This window comes from Grampus griseus, assembly GCF_964374135.1.
Source record: "Grampus griseus genome assembly, chromosome: 9".
Taxonomy (NCBI): Eukaryota; Metazoa; Chordata; class Mammalia; order Artiodactyla; family Delphinidae; genus Grampus; species Grampus griseus.
Window position 1 is genome coordinate 25,053,153 of NC_139003.1, and position 16,618 is coordinate 25,069,770.

The window sequence follows — 16,618 nt, forward strand, 5'->3', positions numbered from 1 at the left end:
AGTAACACAAAACAAAACAAAACAAAAGCAAACAAGCAAAAAAACAACCTTCAGCTGAATTCTCTATACTAGCAGCAGAGTAGTAGATAATATAATTTAGGCCACCATTTACAATGGCATCAGAGAATATTAATTACCTAGGAGTAAGTCTACAAAAAAATGGTTAAGTGCTGTGGAAAGAAAATTATAAGACTACATTAGATCTTGCAGAAGAAGATCCAAACAACCAAGAGACAACTTATGCTCATGGATAGGAAGATATTATAAAGGTATCAAATCTTCCCCAATTGATTTATAGATATTATATATTTTCCAATCATAATCTAAATAGGATTGTTCAGGGAACTTAAAAAGATGGTTCTGCATTGTATACAGAAGAGTCTAAAGCAAAGACAAGTCAGAATACTTCTGAGAAAGAAGAATAGGGAGTGGGGGCTTGCCATACCATTATCAGTCTTATTATGGAATTTAGTAATTTATACAGTATGATGTTGGGTCAAAGAGAGACAAATGAATTAATGGAATAGGAGGGAAAGGCCAGAAAAAGACACATTCTCTATGTAACAGGTATAAAAGAGAAGCATCTGTCTAGTCATTCAGAAAAGGGGAGTAGTGCTGATAAAATGATAATCAGTATAGGAAAAAGGTGAATTGTATACCGACCTCACACCATAAGTCAACTGTGGGTAAATTAAAAATGTGAATGTTGAAAGCAAAATTTTAAACTTCTTAGTAAGCATTCATTATAAAAATTAATAAATTTGACAATTTTAAATCTAGATGGTAAAAGCATCTTTTTTTCTTTTCCAGCAACACATTGGACTAGATAGTCAGAGACATCCTCCTGGTACACAGCAGATTTGAAAAAGCAAGAATATATGTACACACACACACACACACACACACACACACACACTCTCACACTTTCATAAAGGTACTCATAAATGTAGCACTGTTAGAAATACAATGATTAATTAAAACTTATAATGGAAGTTATGTATACAAATAAAGATCTATTAGGTATTAAATACCCCCACGAAGGAAACAATAAAAGGCTGAACTTGCTCTAGATAAAGAGAGGTTTTCTGTCAGGAAATGAAAATATACTGAGATCCGAGGATTGCAACACATTTCGGTTTGTTCCCAAATTCCTCTTAAAATGTATTACTTAATATCGCCTAATTAATACATATTCTTTCGCATTTCTTTCCTTTAAATAAACATTTGATATTTTTATCATCTCTTCGGTCACTTTTCTTATAAGAGATTTTATTTAAACCTCTTAATTCATCTGCTTCCCTGAAATGTGCATCACTAAATAATGGATTTTTTCTTATTTTAAACATTCAATTAGCTTATTTGAGTACCATCAGTACAATTACAGGTTGTATTTCTACTTCTCAAATTGTGCTATTCATTCCTGATAATGACACTTTTCATTCTTAAAACACCTTTAAGGCAAGATCATAAAGACATTTCCAGAAGAGAAAGTACAATTGTCAGTTCAGTTTCTTCTCAGCGTCCATGGCTCAAGGGCCTAGCTGCTCCGCGGCATGTGGGATCTTCGCGGACCGGGGCACGAACCCGTGTCCCCTGCATCGGCAGGCGGACTCTCAACCACTGCGCCACCAGGGAAGCCCGTCAGTTCAGTTTCTTGATGGAAAAATCAAGAAGGAGGGTTGGCTGAGAGAATTAGAAATGCCATTCAACAGCATTCCTTGTCCTATTTGTTTCACACACTAAAATAATCAGATAAAGAAAACCATTTCAGATTCTTTTCCCTTATAGGTTATTACAAAATATCGAGTATAGTTCCCTGTGCTATGCAGTAGGTCCTTTCTATTTCTATGCAGTAGGTTCGTTATCTATTTTATATTTAGTAGTGTGTGTGTGTTAAACGATGAGAAGGAGCCCGGCCATGCAAAGATCCAAGTGGGAAGAGCATTGGAGAAAGTGAGAAGGAGAGAGAGAACAAGAAACACCAAAATACTGAAATAGAGCAAACGTCATGTGTTTGAGGAACGGAAGGATCCCAGGGTGGATGAAGTATAGAAACAAGTGACTGGAGAATTAACAAGGCCTTAAGGGCCGTGATAAACACTTTAGGTTTTATTTTAGTGAAATGGGAAGCCACTGCATGATTTTAGGGAGAGGAGCCGTCTGACTTGATGTGCGTTTCACAGTATCACTCTGGCCGCAGGACGGAGAGTGGATTGTTGTTACCACTGTGAACATAGATATGGGCTAGGAGTTCAGGGAGAGATCACAGTAGCTTGGACCAGTGCAGAGAAGAGGAAATGGAGAGAATGGGGAAATTCTGGATATGTTTTGGCGACAGGACCTGTTAATGTCTTAGATGTGGGCTGTTTGTTTGTTTTTACCACTGGGGCAATTTGAATTTTATTTTAGGATCTTATCTCCAGTTCTGGCCTCCAGTGAGCCATGGGTCAGACTTGGATGAATCCACACCTTTTTAGGGGAGAAACTGTTGAAGGCGGGGGTGGGGAGTCGGTCCAGTTGAAATTGAAGTGGAGGCCAGATCAGAAAGGCTCAGCCATGGACTTCTTCCCCAGTGGCTGGAGGGTTAGAGCAATAACTGCTGAAATCATTAGTCTTTTAGGCCTGCACTATTAAATAGGGATGTGGCTATTGAGCTTTGAAATACAGCTAGTCCAAATAGCAATTATCTGTGAGTCTAAGATACACAGGAGTTTGAAGATGTGATATATAAAAAAGTATAAAGTATCTCATTAATGTTTGTATATTGTTTATATTTTGATGTCATAATGCTTTGCATATATTGGGTTACACAAATGCTTTAATGAAAATAATTTTCTTATTTCTTTTACTTTTTAAAACTTCTTTGAAGAACAACTTTATATTTACAGAAAAATTGAGCAGATAGTACAGAAGGTTCCCATGTTCCACACTTCCACACACACAGTTTCTCCAGTTATTAATGTTTTGTATTAATGTAGTACATTCATTACAATTAATGAACCAATATTGATATACATTGCTATTAGCTAAAGTCCATAGTTTATGTTCACTCTGTGTTTTACACTTATATGTGGGGTTTTAACTTAGGTTTTTGAATTGATTGAATGGATAGACAGCCCTCAGCTCCTTACTAAGAGGAAAAAGACTGTGGGGAACGTGTTTTGAGTGAGGACTGTTGTGTCTGGATATGTAAAGTGTAAGATGGTTGTCAAACAACCAAGTGGAGATACAGTTAATTGGTAAGTCTGCACTCAGGGCTAGGTGTATACATTTGAGACTCATCAGTGGAGGTATGAAGTTACATTTCAAATTAACATGGTCTGACGTGTTAATGGGAAATAAGAAAACAGAGTGAGGACAGCTCACTCAAAAAGTTTTATTTTACTGCTAAGGAGAGTAGATAAATGAGGCAGTAAGGTTAGTAATGGGATTTGCTTGCTTGCTTTTTTTTTTTTTTTTAAGATGAGAGCTATGAGAACTCAGTTGTAAACTGAAGGGACCACTGCAGACAGTCTAAATCTGCTGATGTAAAAGAAAGAAGATAACTGTGAGACAAAGTGCACAGAGAGTGAGAGTGAAGGGGGGTCCTAGCACTAGAGGAGGAATACGCCTTTGATTGGATGAGGGACGTGTGTTTCAGCAGGAGGGAAGCGATCATATGAGCATAGATGCAGGTAGGCTGTACGTTTTGTTGGGGAGTGAGGAGGGGGTCTTTGTCCTGTTGCTGCTTTTCCTCCGTGAGAAAGTCTGAGACAAGCTGAAGCGACGGGGAGGAAAATGTTGGATGTGTGCGACATGAAACTGTTAGTCATCCAGAGTGGGGGAAGTGGATTCTGATGAAAGTTGCTATTTCCTATGGCATTTGGTCAATGACTTTAATCTCATATATTCATTCTTCTTTTAAGGGTGCTAAAAATGACTAAATTAACTGATTGTATTTTTACCTTTCTTATTTTTTCCTGCTTACCCAATAGCACAGGTGGTTATGAGAAGGAAAAGGGATAGTTTTGTAGCAAGAAAGAGAAATGAAAGTAATAAACATGACAATACACTGAGTGGCTTATACTTATAAATATATTTATATCTAGTATTTGCACATGAAGGTGAATGAATTACTCTTGCATTGCCTTTTGCATTGTGGAAACAAGAATATGTAGATCAAGGGAGCATAAGTGTAGGCAGAGAATGGATAATGATGATGGTAGTTTTCACATATTGCACACCTGTTGTGTGCCAGTCACATACTAAGTGCTTCCCATGCATCGTCTCATGCAGCCCTTGTGATAGCCCAGGGAGGTTGGGGTTATAATGTTCTCTTGACAGTTGACAAAACAGGTTTTTGGAGAGTAACTTGCCCAGATTACACAGGGAAACTGGCAGAGCCAGAAAGCAAATGCCAGTCCCTGAATCCCAAGCTCATAATCTTCCCCAGAACAATATTCAACAGAGCCAATATTTTCAAATAAAATCTTCATTGAATAGGTCATTTTTACTACAAAAGCACGTTGGAGTGCTTGACATGCCTAGTAACGAAAACACAGTTTTTTCCATGCATTTCATATTGAACAGAAAATATCCAAAGTGATATATGGACTCTGAGCACAGTATCTGACTAGTAAAAGTTACCTCCACCTCCATGTTGTTTGTTTCCATTTCTCCACTAACCCACATTGATTAAAGAGTATGTAAAAAATTAGTGCACTTCAAAATTTCTGAAATAACTAAAGTCTAGGATGGAAAGAAGCACAAGAAAACTTGCTGGAGCATAATTTACTATATATATATATATATATATATATATATATATATATATATATGAATTTAGCCTAACAAAATATATTTATATTTCTCACTTGTGTTGTTAGTAAACCATAGTACATTGATGGATATATCGAGATGTTTGTCATTTCAATTTTTTTTCTGGACAAAATGCCACTTAATTCTGTTTTTCAGGGTGCCCAGTTTCAGTACAAAGGGTGATCATTCAAATTTCTACTTGTTGAAATTAATAAACGACATAGCCTCCCATGGTTACTCAAGGGTGTTCTTTGTTACATAGACCACAGTACCAGGGCAATTACTTGAGATAAGCCAATATGCAATTGAATCAGTTCTTTGTTGAAAGGGTTGAAGTAATTCAACTGCAAGCCTAGCCCAAGATCATAAATCAGATTACTAAAACAAGTCGCAAGAGTGGTTTCTAACATCACACTGATAACAGTGTAAAAGGGACTGTTTGGTCCCTTCATTTGTGAACATAAAAGATGAGAGCTGATAGAAGTGAAGTTCATAATGCTATGAAGAAGCTGAATATGGATTTGCTTGGAATCGTTCGTGGGTGCCTCTTTCACGCTCTACTGTAATTTATTGATTGCACACTCAATATCAAGCAGTCTTTGGTGCCGTGCCCACAAAGATAAGAAATGCACTCTGCCTTTATTAAGGAGACCACGGTCTTGTGAGGAAGGCAGAGGGTCCAACCAGTACTGAGCACGTAATAGGCTCTCAATAAATATCTGTTGAACGAATGTTTTGATCAGGAATGGGGATGGATAGTACAAGTGTACAGAGAGCACTGAGTGCCATGATAGAGAAGGACAGGACACGAAGAGGCACTTGGGTCCCTGCTCCAGATTTAGAAGATAAGGATCCTTATAGGTGTGCCTTTAAGACACATCTTGAAGGAATTATATAGAGAAGAAAGGTTAGGATAAAGGAGGAAGTGAACTTATAGAAAATAACATGCGAAACAGGATCGTGAGAAAGTGCATGGTGAATTCAAAGAACTGGATTTTAGGTATATTTGGCTTTGTGTTAGTAGAGGAGAGCAAGGGTTAGAAAGGGTGACTCCGGAAAAGCCATACATGCTCACTGAGAAGTCCTTATGCTCTCATATAGACCCTGGATCTCAAACACAGCACTGCCATAAAACAATAAGGGAAATAAGAGTTGATATTTATATAATGCTTACTATTTACTGAAAGGTTTCTGTATGTTGATTCACTGAACCCTCATATCCCTCTGAGATGGGAATTACAATTAGCCCATTTTAAAAATGAGCCAAGTGAGGGACAGACAGATCAAGTGCCTCACCTGAGATCATCTATCTAAGAAGTGCGATGACCTGGCCCCCAAACCCCCATTTCCAGCGTATTATACTTATATATAGTATGTATACTTTAGTATATTGCCTCGGTGCAATGCCAAATTTAGTGTAACTTGCTATTAATAATTATATTGAAGTATCCAAGTTGGACAATTATGTTTGTGGTAATACAGCTCTCATTAGCTTCCTTTCCAGTATACCTTCTTGAGTTGGAGAAAAGAGAGAGAGAAACAGCTAGCACACTACGAATTATATATAACTCAGAGTACATTCATGAGAATGTGTTACACAAGTGACATTCTCCTAGCCTGGGTATCATTATGGTAAAAAAGATCGGGATGCTGTTGTAGGAGATACGGAGCCATTCAGTGAGGAGTATGACAATATTGGGGAATTTAGTTAGACAAAAGTAAATAATACTTTATTCATGGAGTATATGACATCAGAATTTTGAAATGGTATGTAAATGTCAGGACTTGTTGATGATGTTAATGTGAAATTCATAACTGATGTGTATTTTTCCATCCAGTAATCTCTTACCCATTGAATTTCCATAATCCTTTGTCTAGATATTACTTAAAAGAATGTTTAATATCCTGTCTATTACTCTACATTGGTATGCACTGAATAATGAATCATCATCATCATCATCATAATATTTAATTACCACCGGCATTGTTCTTTGCAACTATTTGTTTAATTTTCATAGCAACTCTATGAGTGTTATTATTACTCCCATTTTACAGATGAGGAATCTGAGGATTTAAAAGTTAACCTACTCACATTCACTTGGAGTTAGAAAAGGTTTTGATCCGTTATAGCACGTGGGTTTCCACTTGAGTATCTAAGGAGTAGTTAAGATAGTGGTTGATTGGAGAGCTCCTATTTTTTTCTCTAATTCCCTATTTCTTTCTTGATTTATATATAAAGTCATTTCCCATGTGAACTAATAATAATAATTTAAATGCATATAGATCTTTTGAGACTTAAAAATATGTTCATCTTTATTTTTTAAGTCCCTATGTGACAAGTAAAGAGAGTACAGAAGTTGTGAAAATAAATGCAGAAGCAAAGTGAGCATGAATGTGAGCTCTTGACTCTCAAAACAGTGCTCTTTTCTCCATGCTGTGCTGTCTCTTGTGTCCTTAGCAGTTGTTTGCAGATACCAGGCATCTTATCAGAGACTTCACACTGCATTCAAATTTTAGGAAGATTCCAAAGAGGAATGTTTTAGACTTTTGTGATTATTGGTTTTAGTTTAAAACTCCGCAGGTAGAATAAGGAACTCATTATAAGATGGAAATATACAGAGCTGACATGTATAACTATTAGTAGTATATATTTTGGGGGAGTAAACTATAGAAAAGAGATAGCAAGAACGGGACAGTTTCTAGTATAGTATAGAAATTAAATCCGGTATACGGTGAGAAGAAATTCAGGGAAGGGAACCTGCAGAGAGAAGATTGGCACAAAGAAAAGGGATTGATGTTAGGCGAATTTGTCAAGACAGTAAAGAGTAAGGCAAGAAGATGAAGGTGTGGGCTGTGGGCAGCCTCCAAAGGCTAGTAGAGAAAAGGAAATTCTATATAGAAAGTGAGGCTATAGATGGAACAAGAAAACATTGCGGGTAGTGATCCCTTTCTACTCTTAAAACCTGTGATTATGTAAAAGTTAATGAGAGAGAAAGTAAAAGTGAGCAGAAGCCGGTAAGAGAAAAAGATGAAAGCTTCTGGGAGAAATGGAAGGTTAGAAAAGATGACATTTCTTGCATCCTGCTGCCCCGCCAGTACTGCACTATCACAGTGAATTGAGGGAACTTTTATGATCTGAGCGGAGTTGGGACTTCCCAGCGACCACTGCGTCACCCACTGAGAGGATCCTAAACGTAGCCCACATGGATAGACTCTTGGGCAGAGGTAGCCAAAGCAGAGGCTTAGAAGAGACTTTGAATACGGCAATTGCTTCAGAGTGGAGTTCAAGTCAGAATAAAGTAAAACTCTAGGGAATCTGGCTGCGACGTTCTCCTGCCACATGTTGAATTGCTGTTCATAGTTCATATTGTACAATAGCTGTTACGCTTCAAGGCGTTTACACTCTTCTCTATTAACTGCCATTCTCCGTAGCCACTATTGGCTGTCCAGCCTATCAACTTCTATTTATTTAACTGTTACGTTTGTCGCCTAACTTGGATTCTCATCATTTACTTTCTAACGTGCGTAACGAAGCACGTCTTCTTCCTGAAAGTATGTCTGGGCTTCTTTTCATGTCAGAGATATTATGCTACCAAGAATGACCTTGTATGGATTACTAGCTGCATAGCTCTTACTATGCACAATATTTTTTTATCTACCATTTTTTTCTTAGAAATAAGCCCAGTGGTCTATCTCACTGAAAAGTTAACATTGTTTCCTAAACATTTATAGGTAGTGCTGGGACACCGGTCACTTTTAATGAAAATGGAGACGCTCCTGGTCGTTATGATATCTTCCAGTATCAAATAACCAACAAAAGTACAGAATACAAAATCATTGGGCACTGGACCAATCAGCTTCATCTAAAAGCAAGTATCAATATAAACTTATACTTTATGTATATTGTTCTCAAGGAGAGACGCTTTCCTTTTAAGTGATATAACATTTGTTAGAATTGATCTTCTTGTAAATAAGTTTTCAGAAAATGTATGATTTGATCCTTCTTCAACTTTAAAATGTTATGAGAAGTCTTAAATGTCTGTAGAGATATTTACTCTCTGCAGGGATTTAATGAAAGATCTCATTTTCTTTTAAGTGACTAAATACACATTTAGGGAAACTTTATACTTTTCTGAAAGGCTCAGTTGTTCAAACCTTTGTACAGTGTGTGTGTATGTGTGTGTATGTGTGTGTTTTGGGGGGAGGGGTGACAAACTGTGCCATGAATGACAAAGTCGGTGCTTAATAAGTGTGCTTCACCTTTGCCCCATCGTAAGTTGAGATCTTGCAGCTCTGTCTGCTGGATGGAAGTCAATCATGATCTGTACTTGCATTACCTCTCTGAATCACAACATCAGAGAAAATTAATGTACCCCAAAGAGATGTTCAGTTTTTTAACAGCCCTTAGGGCTGCCAGCTGTCCCTGTCCCCCTGGAGAGCCATGAAGGCCCAAGGCCCACAGATTTTGCAGTTCCTACAAGTGGCCACGTGAGGAGAACTTGGAGAGCCCAACTGGAAGCGAGGTCACGGGGCAGCGAGGTCGCAGGGCCTGGGGCTGGTGCCAAAGGCAGTTGGTCATCTGCCTGCCCAGTGTCATGCTGTGTCCGCCACCCGGGGCTCTGTTTCCTCCTGCTGGGACCAGGTGGGGCTGGCACGTGGGATAACAGCAGGAGGAGAAGCTCTGTCAGATGAGTCTAGCTGGCAGGCAGCTCTCCAGAGGGGCTATCCGAGGGAAGGGGTCTTTGGGGACACTGGGGGGCGCTGTCTGTTACCAGCACCCACTAAGCATAAGGGGCTCCAGAGCAGGAAGCCCGTCCTGAACTTGACGGATAGGGAGGCCCGGGAAGTCACAGGGCATAGGGCAGGCAGTGGCTGCATGAGGAGGGCACAGGAGTGGTTGGAGAAGCATCTGCCTACCACGGGGTAAGGAACCATTTCAAAATTTAACAGCCTGTGGTGCTATATCTATGCACGCTGGCTCCTTCTGGTCTAGACAGACAAGGAGTGTGCTCTGTGGTCGCAGCTAAGGATCAGAGTTCCTTCATACATGAACATTAATGTTCATAATACATTCTCTCATACATCTGTAACACTGGACTGTTTACAGGAACTGAGTGGCCGAGGAATCTCTACAGCAGCAGTGTTTCCCCTGTAGGCAGTGAGGTGCTTTTAAAATGTGTCTAATAAACCAGAAACATACTCTTCTACTGTTATATTGTTCTAATGTGTATTTCACTCTTTCCTCTAGTAAAAGTACCTCCTCTTCTTGATTCTCAAAGCTACCGTAACACTGTGAGGGCTGAGTTCATTTCGTAAATGAATACTTTCATTTCCTAGCTACAGCTTATCCTAGCTGGAAGGTAAACTCTTATGACACACATGAGGGTGGGGAGAGAGATTATTCTTGCCTGTGTGTGTTTTCCACGTGTGTATGTGCTTTCTTGTGTTTGAACCCATTCGAAAGACACCAATTTGGTGTTTTTAATACATTTTTCACCTCTGTATGTCCAAATATAGCCCCTGAAGTGCTATGTTTATGCAGCACCAGTTACCATAGTTCTCAGAAAAGAAGCAGATAATGAGAAATAAGGAAACTAGGATATTTATGATTTATTGTCTCTGTAATGGCTTCCTGATAATTGTCACAGCTCCGCTTTCAGTAATGCACAAAGACAGCTCATATTTGCAACTATGGTTGTACTTCGTAAGACCACGTGTCTACACCTTACTACATGTAGCAGCCTGATGAAACCCTATCCCTTGTCCTGCAACCCAAACTTATGGAAACAAAGCTTTGATAACTCTGTGGGTTATTGATGCCAATCTGAAAATCAATCGCTCCTTGGCAAAAGCCCTTTTGACAGTGGACCTCTGTGAAATAAAATAATTAAACACAACAAAGAAAATTTGATATGGGTTAAAATAGGGAAGCTACTTTTTATCTGACTTTTATGAATGCCAGACTGCTTACTATATTCTTATGATTAAGGATTTAAATAACAAAGTTCAATGGTTGAAAAATATGTGCATTAATATATAATATGAAGATACCTAAAATAATTATATACACAAGCACACGTACACACACATCTCTCTCTATATATATATTTATTATAAAACTTTATGTTGAATCTCAAGCTCTTTTATGTACATTTACGGTGCATGAAAAGTTTTATGTTCATTATTGTGTTATTGCTCATAAAATACATCAAAACGATTTGTAAGAATTATTTCTCATGCATGATTATAATCGTTTATAACTACATAGCCATGCTAGCTTTACTGAAACAGAGAGAATCAACTCTCAGAAAAGAGTGAATTAGTTTGTGAAGACAGGTCATACGTCAAGGGTTGAATTCTGAATTTTATCAGGACAAACAAAATGTTTCTCCTTGGGAACAGGATTAGTCATCTGTTTGGAGGTGGAGTAGGGGTTCCTTGGAAAGTGACAGATTTACTGAAGTTCTGCTTAGATCTCAGGCAAGGCACCAAACAAATGCTTTGCCCCAGTTTTGTCATCTATAAAGTAGAAACATTAATAGCACCTACCTTAGATGGTTGTAATAAGAATTAAATGAAATAATACAGTAAAGACGTTAGTCCAGGGCCTGGCCCACATGACATCCATAAACATTACCTATTATTAATCCAGTGTCTCATGATTCTGTGTGGTCAGTGGGAGACCTGAGAATGAGTGTGGTGAGTAGAGAAGTGAAGGTTCTGTCAGAAGAGGCACTTGAGTTTGCTTTAGCAAGTTCAGAATACGTTCACTTAAAGTGGGGACCATTTGTCCCTATAGCCCATTGCCTGCCTTTAATATTGGCCTTAATACTTTAGCAAATCTATCTGCACTTACAAAGTAAACTTTATTTAATATAAGTATGTAGTTTCTTTTCCTGTGGTAGCCTGTGGCTAGATATTGTCACCTAGGTAGTTATTTTTGAATGGATTGGATAAATTCATTCTGTGCACATACTGCATGCTAAGTGCTGGGATTAGAGTGAAAATGTGAACTCTGCTCTCAGGGCGCTCGCAGACTGGAAGGATAGATGGACACTCAAACCAACAATTCTAGTGCAGTGGGGCAGGCCACAGATGAAGTTATGTCCGTGGTTTTGCACCTGCAGCCCAGAGACAGTCCCCGAATCTGGCCTGACTGCTGACGGGAGTTGTGATGATGGCAGCGGAGGGCGCTCTTCCCCATGTACTCCATCCCTTCTTATTCTCTTAAACCAGATTTGCAATAGATTTCACACTCTCAATGGTAAGCATTTATCAGCCAGTTATTGGATTGAATTTGGCTTATTTTCAAAGAGCCAGTTTTTCTGACTGAATTCAACCATAGGATAAGTTTGTGCACAGAGGGTGCACGATTATGCATATATGAGTGCAATAAATTTGCCCTGAATATATCTTAGTGGAGTGAAAGAAATTGTAAAAGTAGGTTATTCTTTGTTTGTTTTTCCTGGAAAATCATGAGGTGTTTTATTTCCTCAAAAGCATGGTCTTCATTGTTCTAAATATTTTTTTTTCTTTTTTATGGCACTAACATATGTTCTTAACTAAGCAATTACAATGAGTTAGTATAACTGTTTATTTTGATTTCGGTTTTTTATTCAGTAATCTCAGTCCACGCACGAAGGGCATATTGTCTACCTGAGAGTGAATTTGAACAATTAGGCTTCTCCGTTTTGTGAGGCTTAACCTCTCAAGAGGCAGGTGGTCCTTATTAGTGATTACAAAACGTACTGTAACCTAGAGGTTCAGAGAAAACAGCGGAGCCTGAACTGCAAAAAGAACAGCCATCTGCTACTTCGAGTCCGCAGGGAGAAGGTGTATGGAGGCTACCGGATGGGCCTAAAATAACTGAGGGCTCACTTTTCTGTACTTCCAACCAGAGCTACTCTTTCTAGATTACTGTAAGATGAGGCATAGTTTTTGCTTGTTTTGTTTTATTCTTTTTTTATTCAAATAAGTAATTTGAAGATAAATAAAGATAGTAAAGGATAATGACTTCATAAGAATGTTTCATTGTTAGCATCATGGAGTCAATTGGAAAGGGTGATTTGAAGGAGAAGGGCTTCATTTAATTTTGTGTGGGGCCACTCCATAGATGAAAGTAACTCTTGACCAGGTACTGAATTCTGACCCTCAGTTTTCTCATCTGTTAAGTGGGATAATAAATAGGCTTACTATGAAGATCAAATGCATTGGTATTCCAATGCATAGTGGTCAAAAACAAGACCTCCAAGTCAGAAAGAAGAGTTTTATGTTCCAACCTTCCATTTCTGAGCCTTGGGCACGTTATTTTACCTCTTTTAGTCTCAGATTCTTCATCTGCGTGAAACAATCATAACTACTTCATAGAGTTATTGAGATAATTAAAGGAAATTGCATATCAAAGATCCTAGAACACTGCCTGCTACATATTCAGTGTCAAACGAATATGGCAATAAAAATTTTGCTTTGTTTTGCCAGGAAAACCAGCCTATTGCAGAGGACCTATAACGGGTATTGCAATCTGAAATGCCATCTATGAAAAGTCTTTTCGGCCTCTATCTTGATGTTCTGAGTAGGGAGTAACTGTAAAAAGAGTTACACTATGATAACTCGTCTGTGCCCTATATAATAAACCCCAAATGTTTATTTTGGTATGAAAAAAAAGTGGGCTGCATGAGTCAGTGCTTTGGGGACAACCAGAAACTCAAGCAAGCTTTCTGATTTAGTGCATTAAATCCGTCTTTTCTATGAACCTCTAGTGTAGTATTTATAACATGATATTTTAATTGAATATATGTCTTTGCCTGCCAATGGTCAGGCAAATACATGCTATACCAGGGGTTCCTCAACCTGCTTGAAATACAGAAAGAGAAAGTTTCTGAGTCCCCTCATTTGCCTCATGGTTATATTGCTTTGGATAAACATCAAAAGTTTTTAACCAAAACCACTAGATTCCCTAATGTCATACAGGAACAGCTTTTCTATGATGAAGGGTATTGAAATAGCCTTGAAGCAAAGGATGGAGTGAATGGAGTGGAAACAATATTCGAGGGGACGCTTGAGCCTTTATTTGCCTTGACTCTTAGGAGCCATGCGTTTCCTTTGCCTGTTTCCCCATTGCAAAGTTGCCTGCATTTGCAAATGCTCTTTCATATGATAGTCAGTGCATAAAAAAGATCATTCACCCTATGAGACAAGCAATATATAAAGCTTTTCCCATCCTACAAAGTATGAATGTGAAGTCAATTCTCCGAGACCCTTTACTACATTCCAATAGGACTTTAAATGCCGCTCTATCTCCTGCCTTTATATTCTATTCAGACAAGGTCTTTTTTGGCTTCCTTTCCTTGTAACAAGATGATCAGTTGTCAAAACTATATTTTTGTTCACTAGATGCAAATTTATTCTTTTCAAAATAAGTCACTTTGGGGTCAGTAATTAATTTGTGTTTATGAGAAAATAAGCATTTGGTAAATTCATGTTTTTGACACATCAAGCAAAGCCAAGGTAATTAAAGTTTAACTACGTTCTTGCTAGTACAGAGTAGGGGCTCCGTAAGGACTTGTTGAATATGTCATGAACGATATGCCGATATTTTCTAAATGCTGACTTCATATGGACCCCTGATCCGAGATTATTGATGAGGAAGTTGACTTGTGCACAGATCATTTATTCAGTGACTGCTCCCTGCTAGGCAGGATGCTAAGCCATTGAGGAGTACAAGGTTCAATAAAATAAACTCCCAGATAGCAAGTGGTTTACTCCATTAAAGGTAACAGTACACTTGAATAATTATAATAAAAGCATACTTAGAAGGTACAGATTAAAGAACAAACTATGAATTAAAATATGTAATGATTACCTCCAACTAGAGGGACTGGATAAAGTTTGTTGAATTCAAACTGGATCTTCAATTACTTTGGTGGCTAGAAACGGTTGGAAGAGTGTGTAGGCCATGGCAAAAGCATCCATCCATCCATGCATCCTTCCATCCATTTATCTATTCATTCCAGAATAAGGTGCCTCCAGTGTCCATTGCTCTACACAGTGCTGGAATGACTTAGAGGTGTTACAGATTCAGTCCCCATCCCTGAGTTGGGAGTGCACATCTATTGGATGTGCAGGCATATCCCGCCTACAGGGTGTAAGCTGTAAGTTCATTGATGGAGATGAGGAATGTTGACTAGGTTTTCATAGGGAGGTGGAAAGGGGCACAGTTTATTTAGAGAATTGAGTGTGATCCTGAGCTGCCAGTACAGAGGACTATCTGAGCAGAGCATATCATGCAGAATGAAGAAAGATGGCTTAAAGCTAAATTTTATAGGGTTTCAAAAACTATTAGAACACAAGTTGATATTCTTTAAGCTACAGTGAGCTTTTCGATAGAGACATTCTCAGCTTTACACTTCAGGGAAACATTTTGGGCAGCAAAGTGTAGATTGGCTGGAGAAGAGGTCGTTCCATTATTTAGCAGAAGCCATAATTAAGAATTAATTTCTTTCTTATTTTACCTAATTGTTTGGCAGGTTCTTTCCGCCCTATCTGTCCATCTACTTGGTTTGTGTTTTGTTCTACAAAATATTTAAAAGGACTTACTAAGATACACTTATCATAGTAGGAAAAACAAACAAACAGTAAATTAGGAAGAAAGGATCAAGGGAGTTGATAAATTTTAGTTAGTAGTCGAGTTTGATTTTCTTGACAATAATTATGGCCAATAGATTTATCTAGCTGTTCAGTAGAGTCAGAAATAATCATGCTGCTATTTTAAGAACATACAAAATTATGCCATATAAAATGATTTAATCTGATTAAGAATTCAGAAGCTGGATTCAATTATCTGGATCTAGTTGGAGTCAGATTCCCGGGGTAATCTAATAGTATCCAAGGAATCTAGTAGTTCATCAGGGAAAATACAGGTGGGGCACTAATAAAGCTATTATTATTCATGAAAAATAGGAAAAATCATAAGTGCTTAGTTATTTTGGTAAATAATGAAAGTGACACAGACAGGGAAAAGAAAGCTAAAAAAAATAATAGAGGTCAAATTGGAAAAAGCAAATCAAAAATACAATGCAACTAAAGAAAGACGTAACATAAAATGGAAAGTGCCTCTTTATACCAACACCAAAGAAGGGCAAAGGAGGATGGTGACTCTAGACGTTTATGGGGATAATAAAGCAATAAAAATGATAAATGGTATTTTAATCCTTACTTTAACCTTGGGAGGAGAAAAATAAGTGCAATTTTGACATGATGAGTAGTATCAGTAAGGTTACAAACATAAAGTGATAATGTAGGATAGAGGAATAACTGGGAAAAAATCATTTTCTTATGGTAGATTTACTAAACTAAAATATATGTGAACCCTGTATCCTAGGGTACTCTTGAAAGGCTCAGTGGACACATCAGTGTTATGTAAAATCTACAACGTACAAGAGAATTACAGGAACTGAAAAGTATTATATATGAATAAAATATGTAGCTTCCAGCTGTAGATGGAGGTCAGTAGTTGATAAGAGCATGAAACTAAAAAGAAAAACGTTCATATGTCTGTTGACTGAATCAAAAGTTTAACAGACATCTTTCCTCAAAGCTTTCACTGTCTAAAGAAGGAAAATGGAGCCAGAAGCTGAAATCCTCCCAAGTCCCTATTCCATTTTGTTGACGTCATGGATCCTTATCTCTAAGTGAAGTTGCAGAAATGTGCAATTGTGCATAAACTCAGGGGTAGAGATGTAAAATGGTGTTCTTTCTTAAATCCATAAATAAATGACAGAAGGATATAACAAGGACACAGAAAGGTACTAAATTTGACTAG

The 16,618-nt window shown here is 38.0% G+C and overlaps 1 protein-coding gene across 3 annotated transcripts in view; it reads left to right on the forward strand.

The window, feature by feature from the left end:
- Positions 1–16,618, forward strand: part of GRM8 (glutamate metabotropic receptor 8) — a gene marked incomplete at both ends in the record, with an annotated part of 755,346 nt that overhangs the window by 588,633 nt on the left and 150,095 nt on the right. Inside the window, one exon of one of the 3 annotated variants that reach the window (XM_082661983.1) lies at positions 8,530–8,678. In XM_082661983.1, the coding sequence (XP_082518109.1) occupies positions 8,530–8,678 (149 nt within the window). The remainder of the gene's footprint in view (positions 1–8,529; positions 8,679–16,618) is intronic. The other 2 variants (XM_082661985.1, XM_082661984.1) reach the window with 2 other exon arrangements.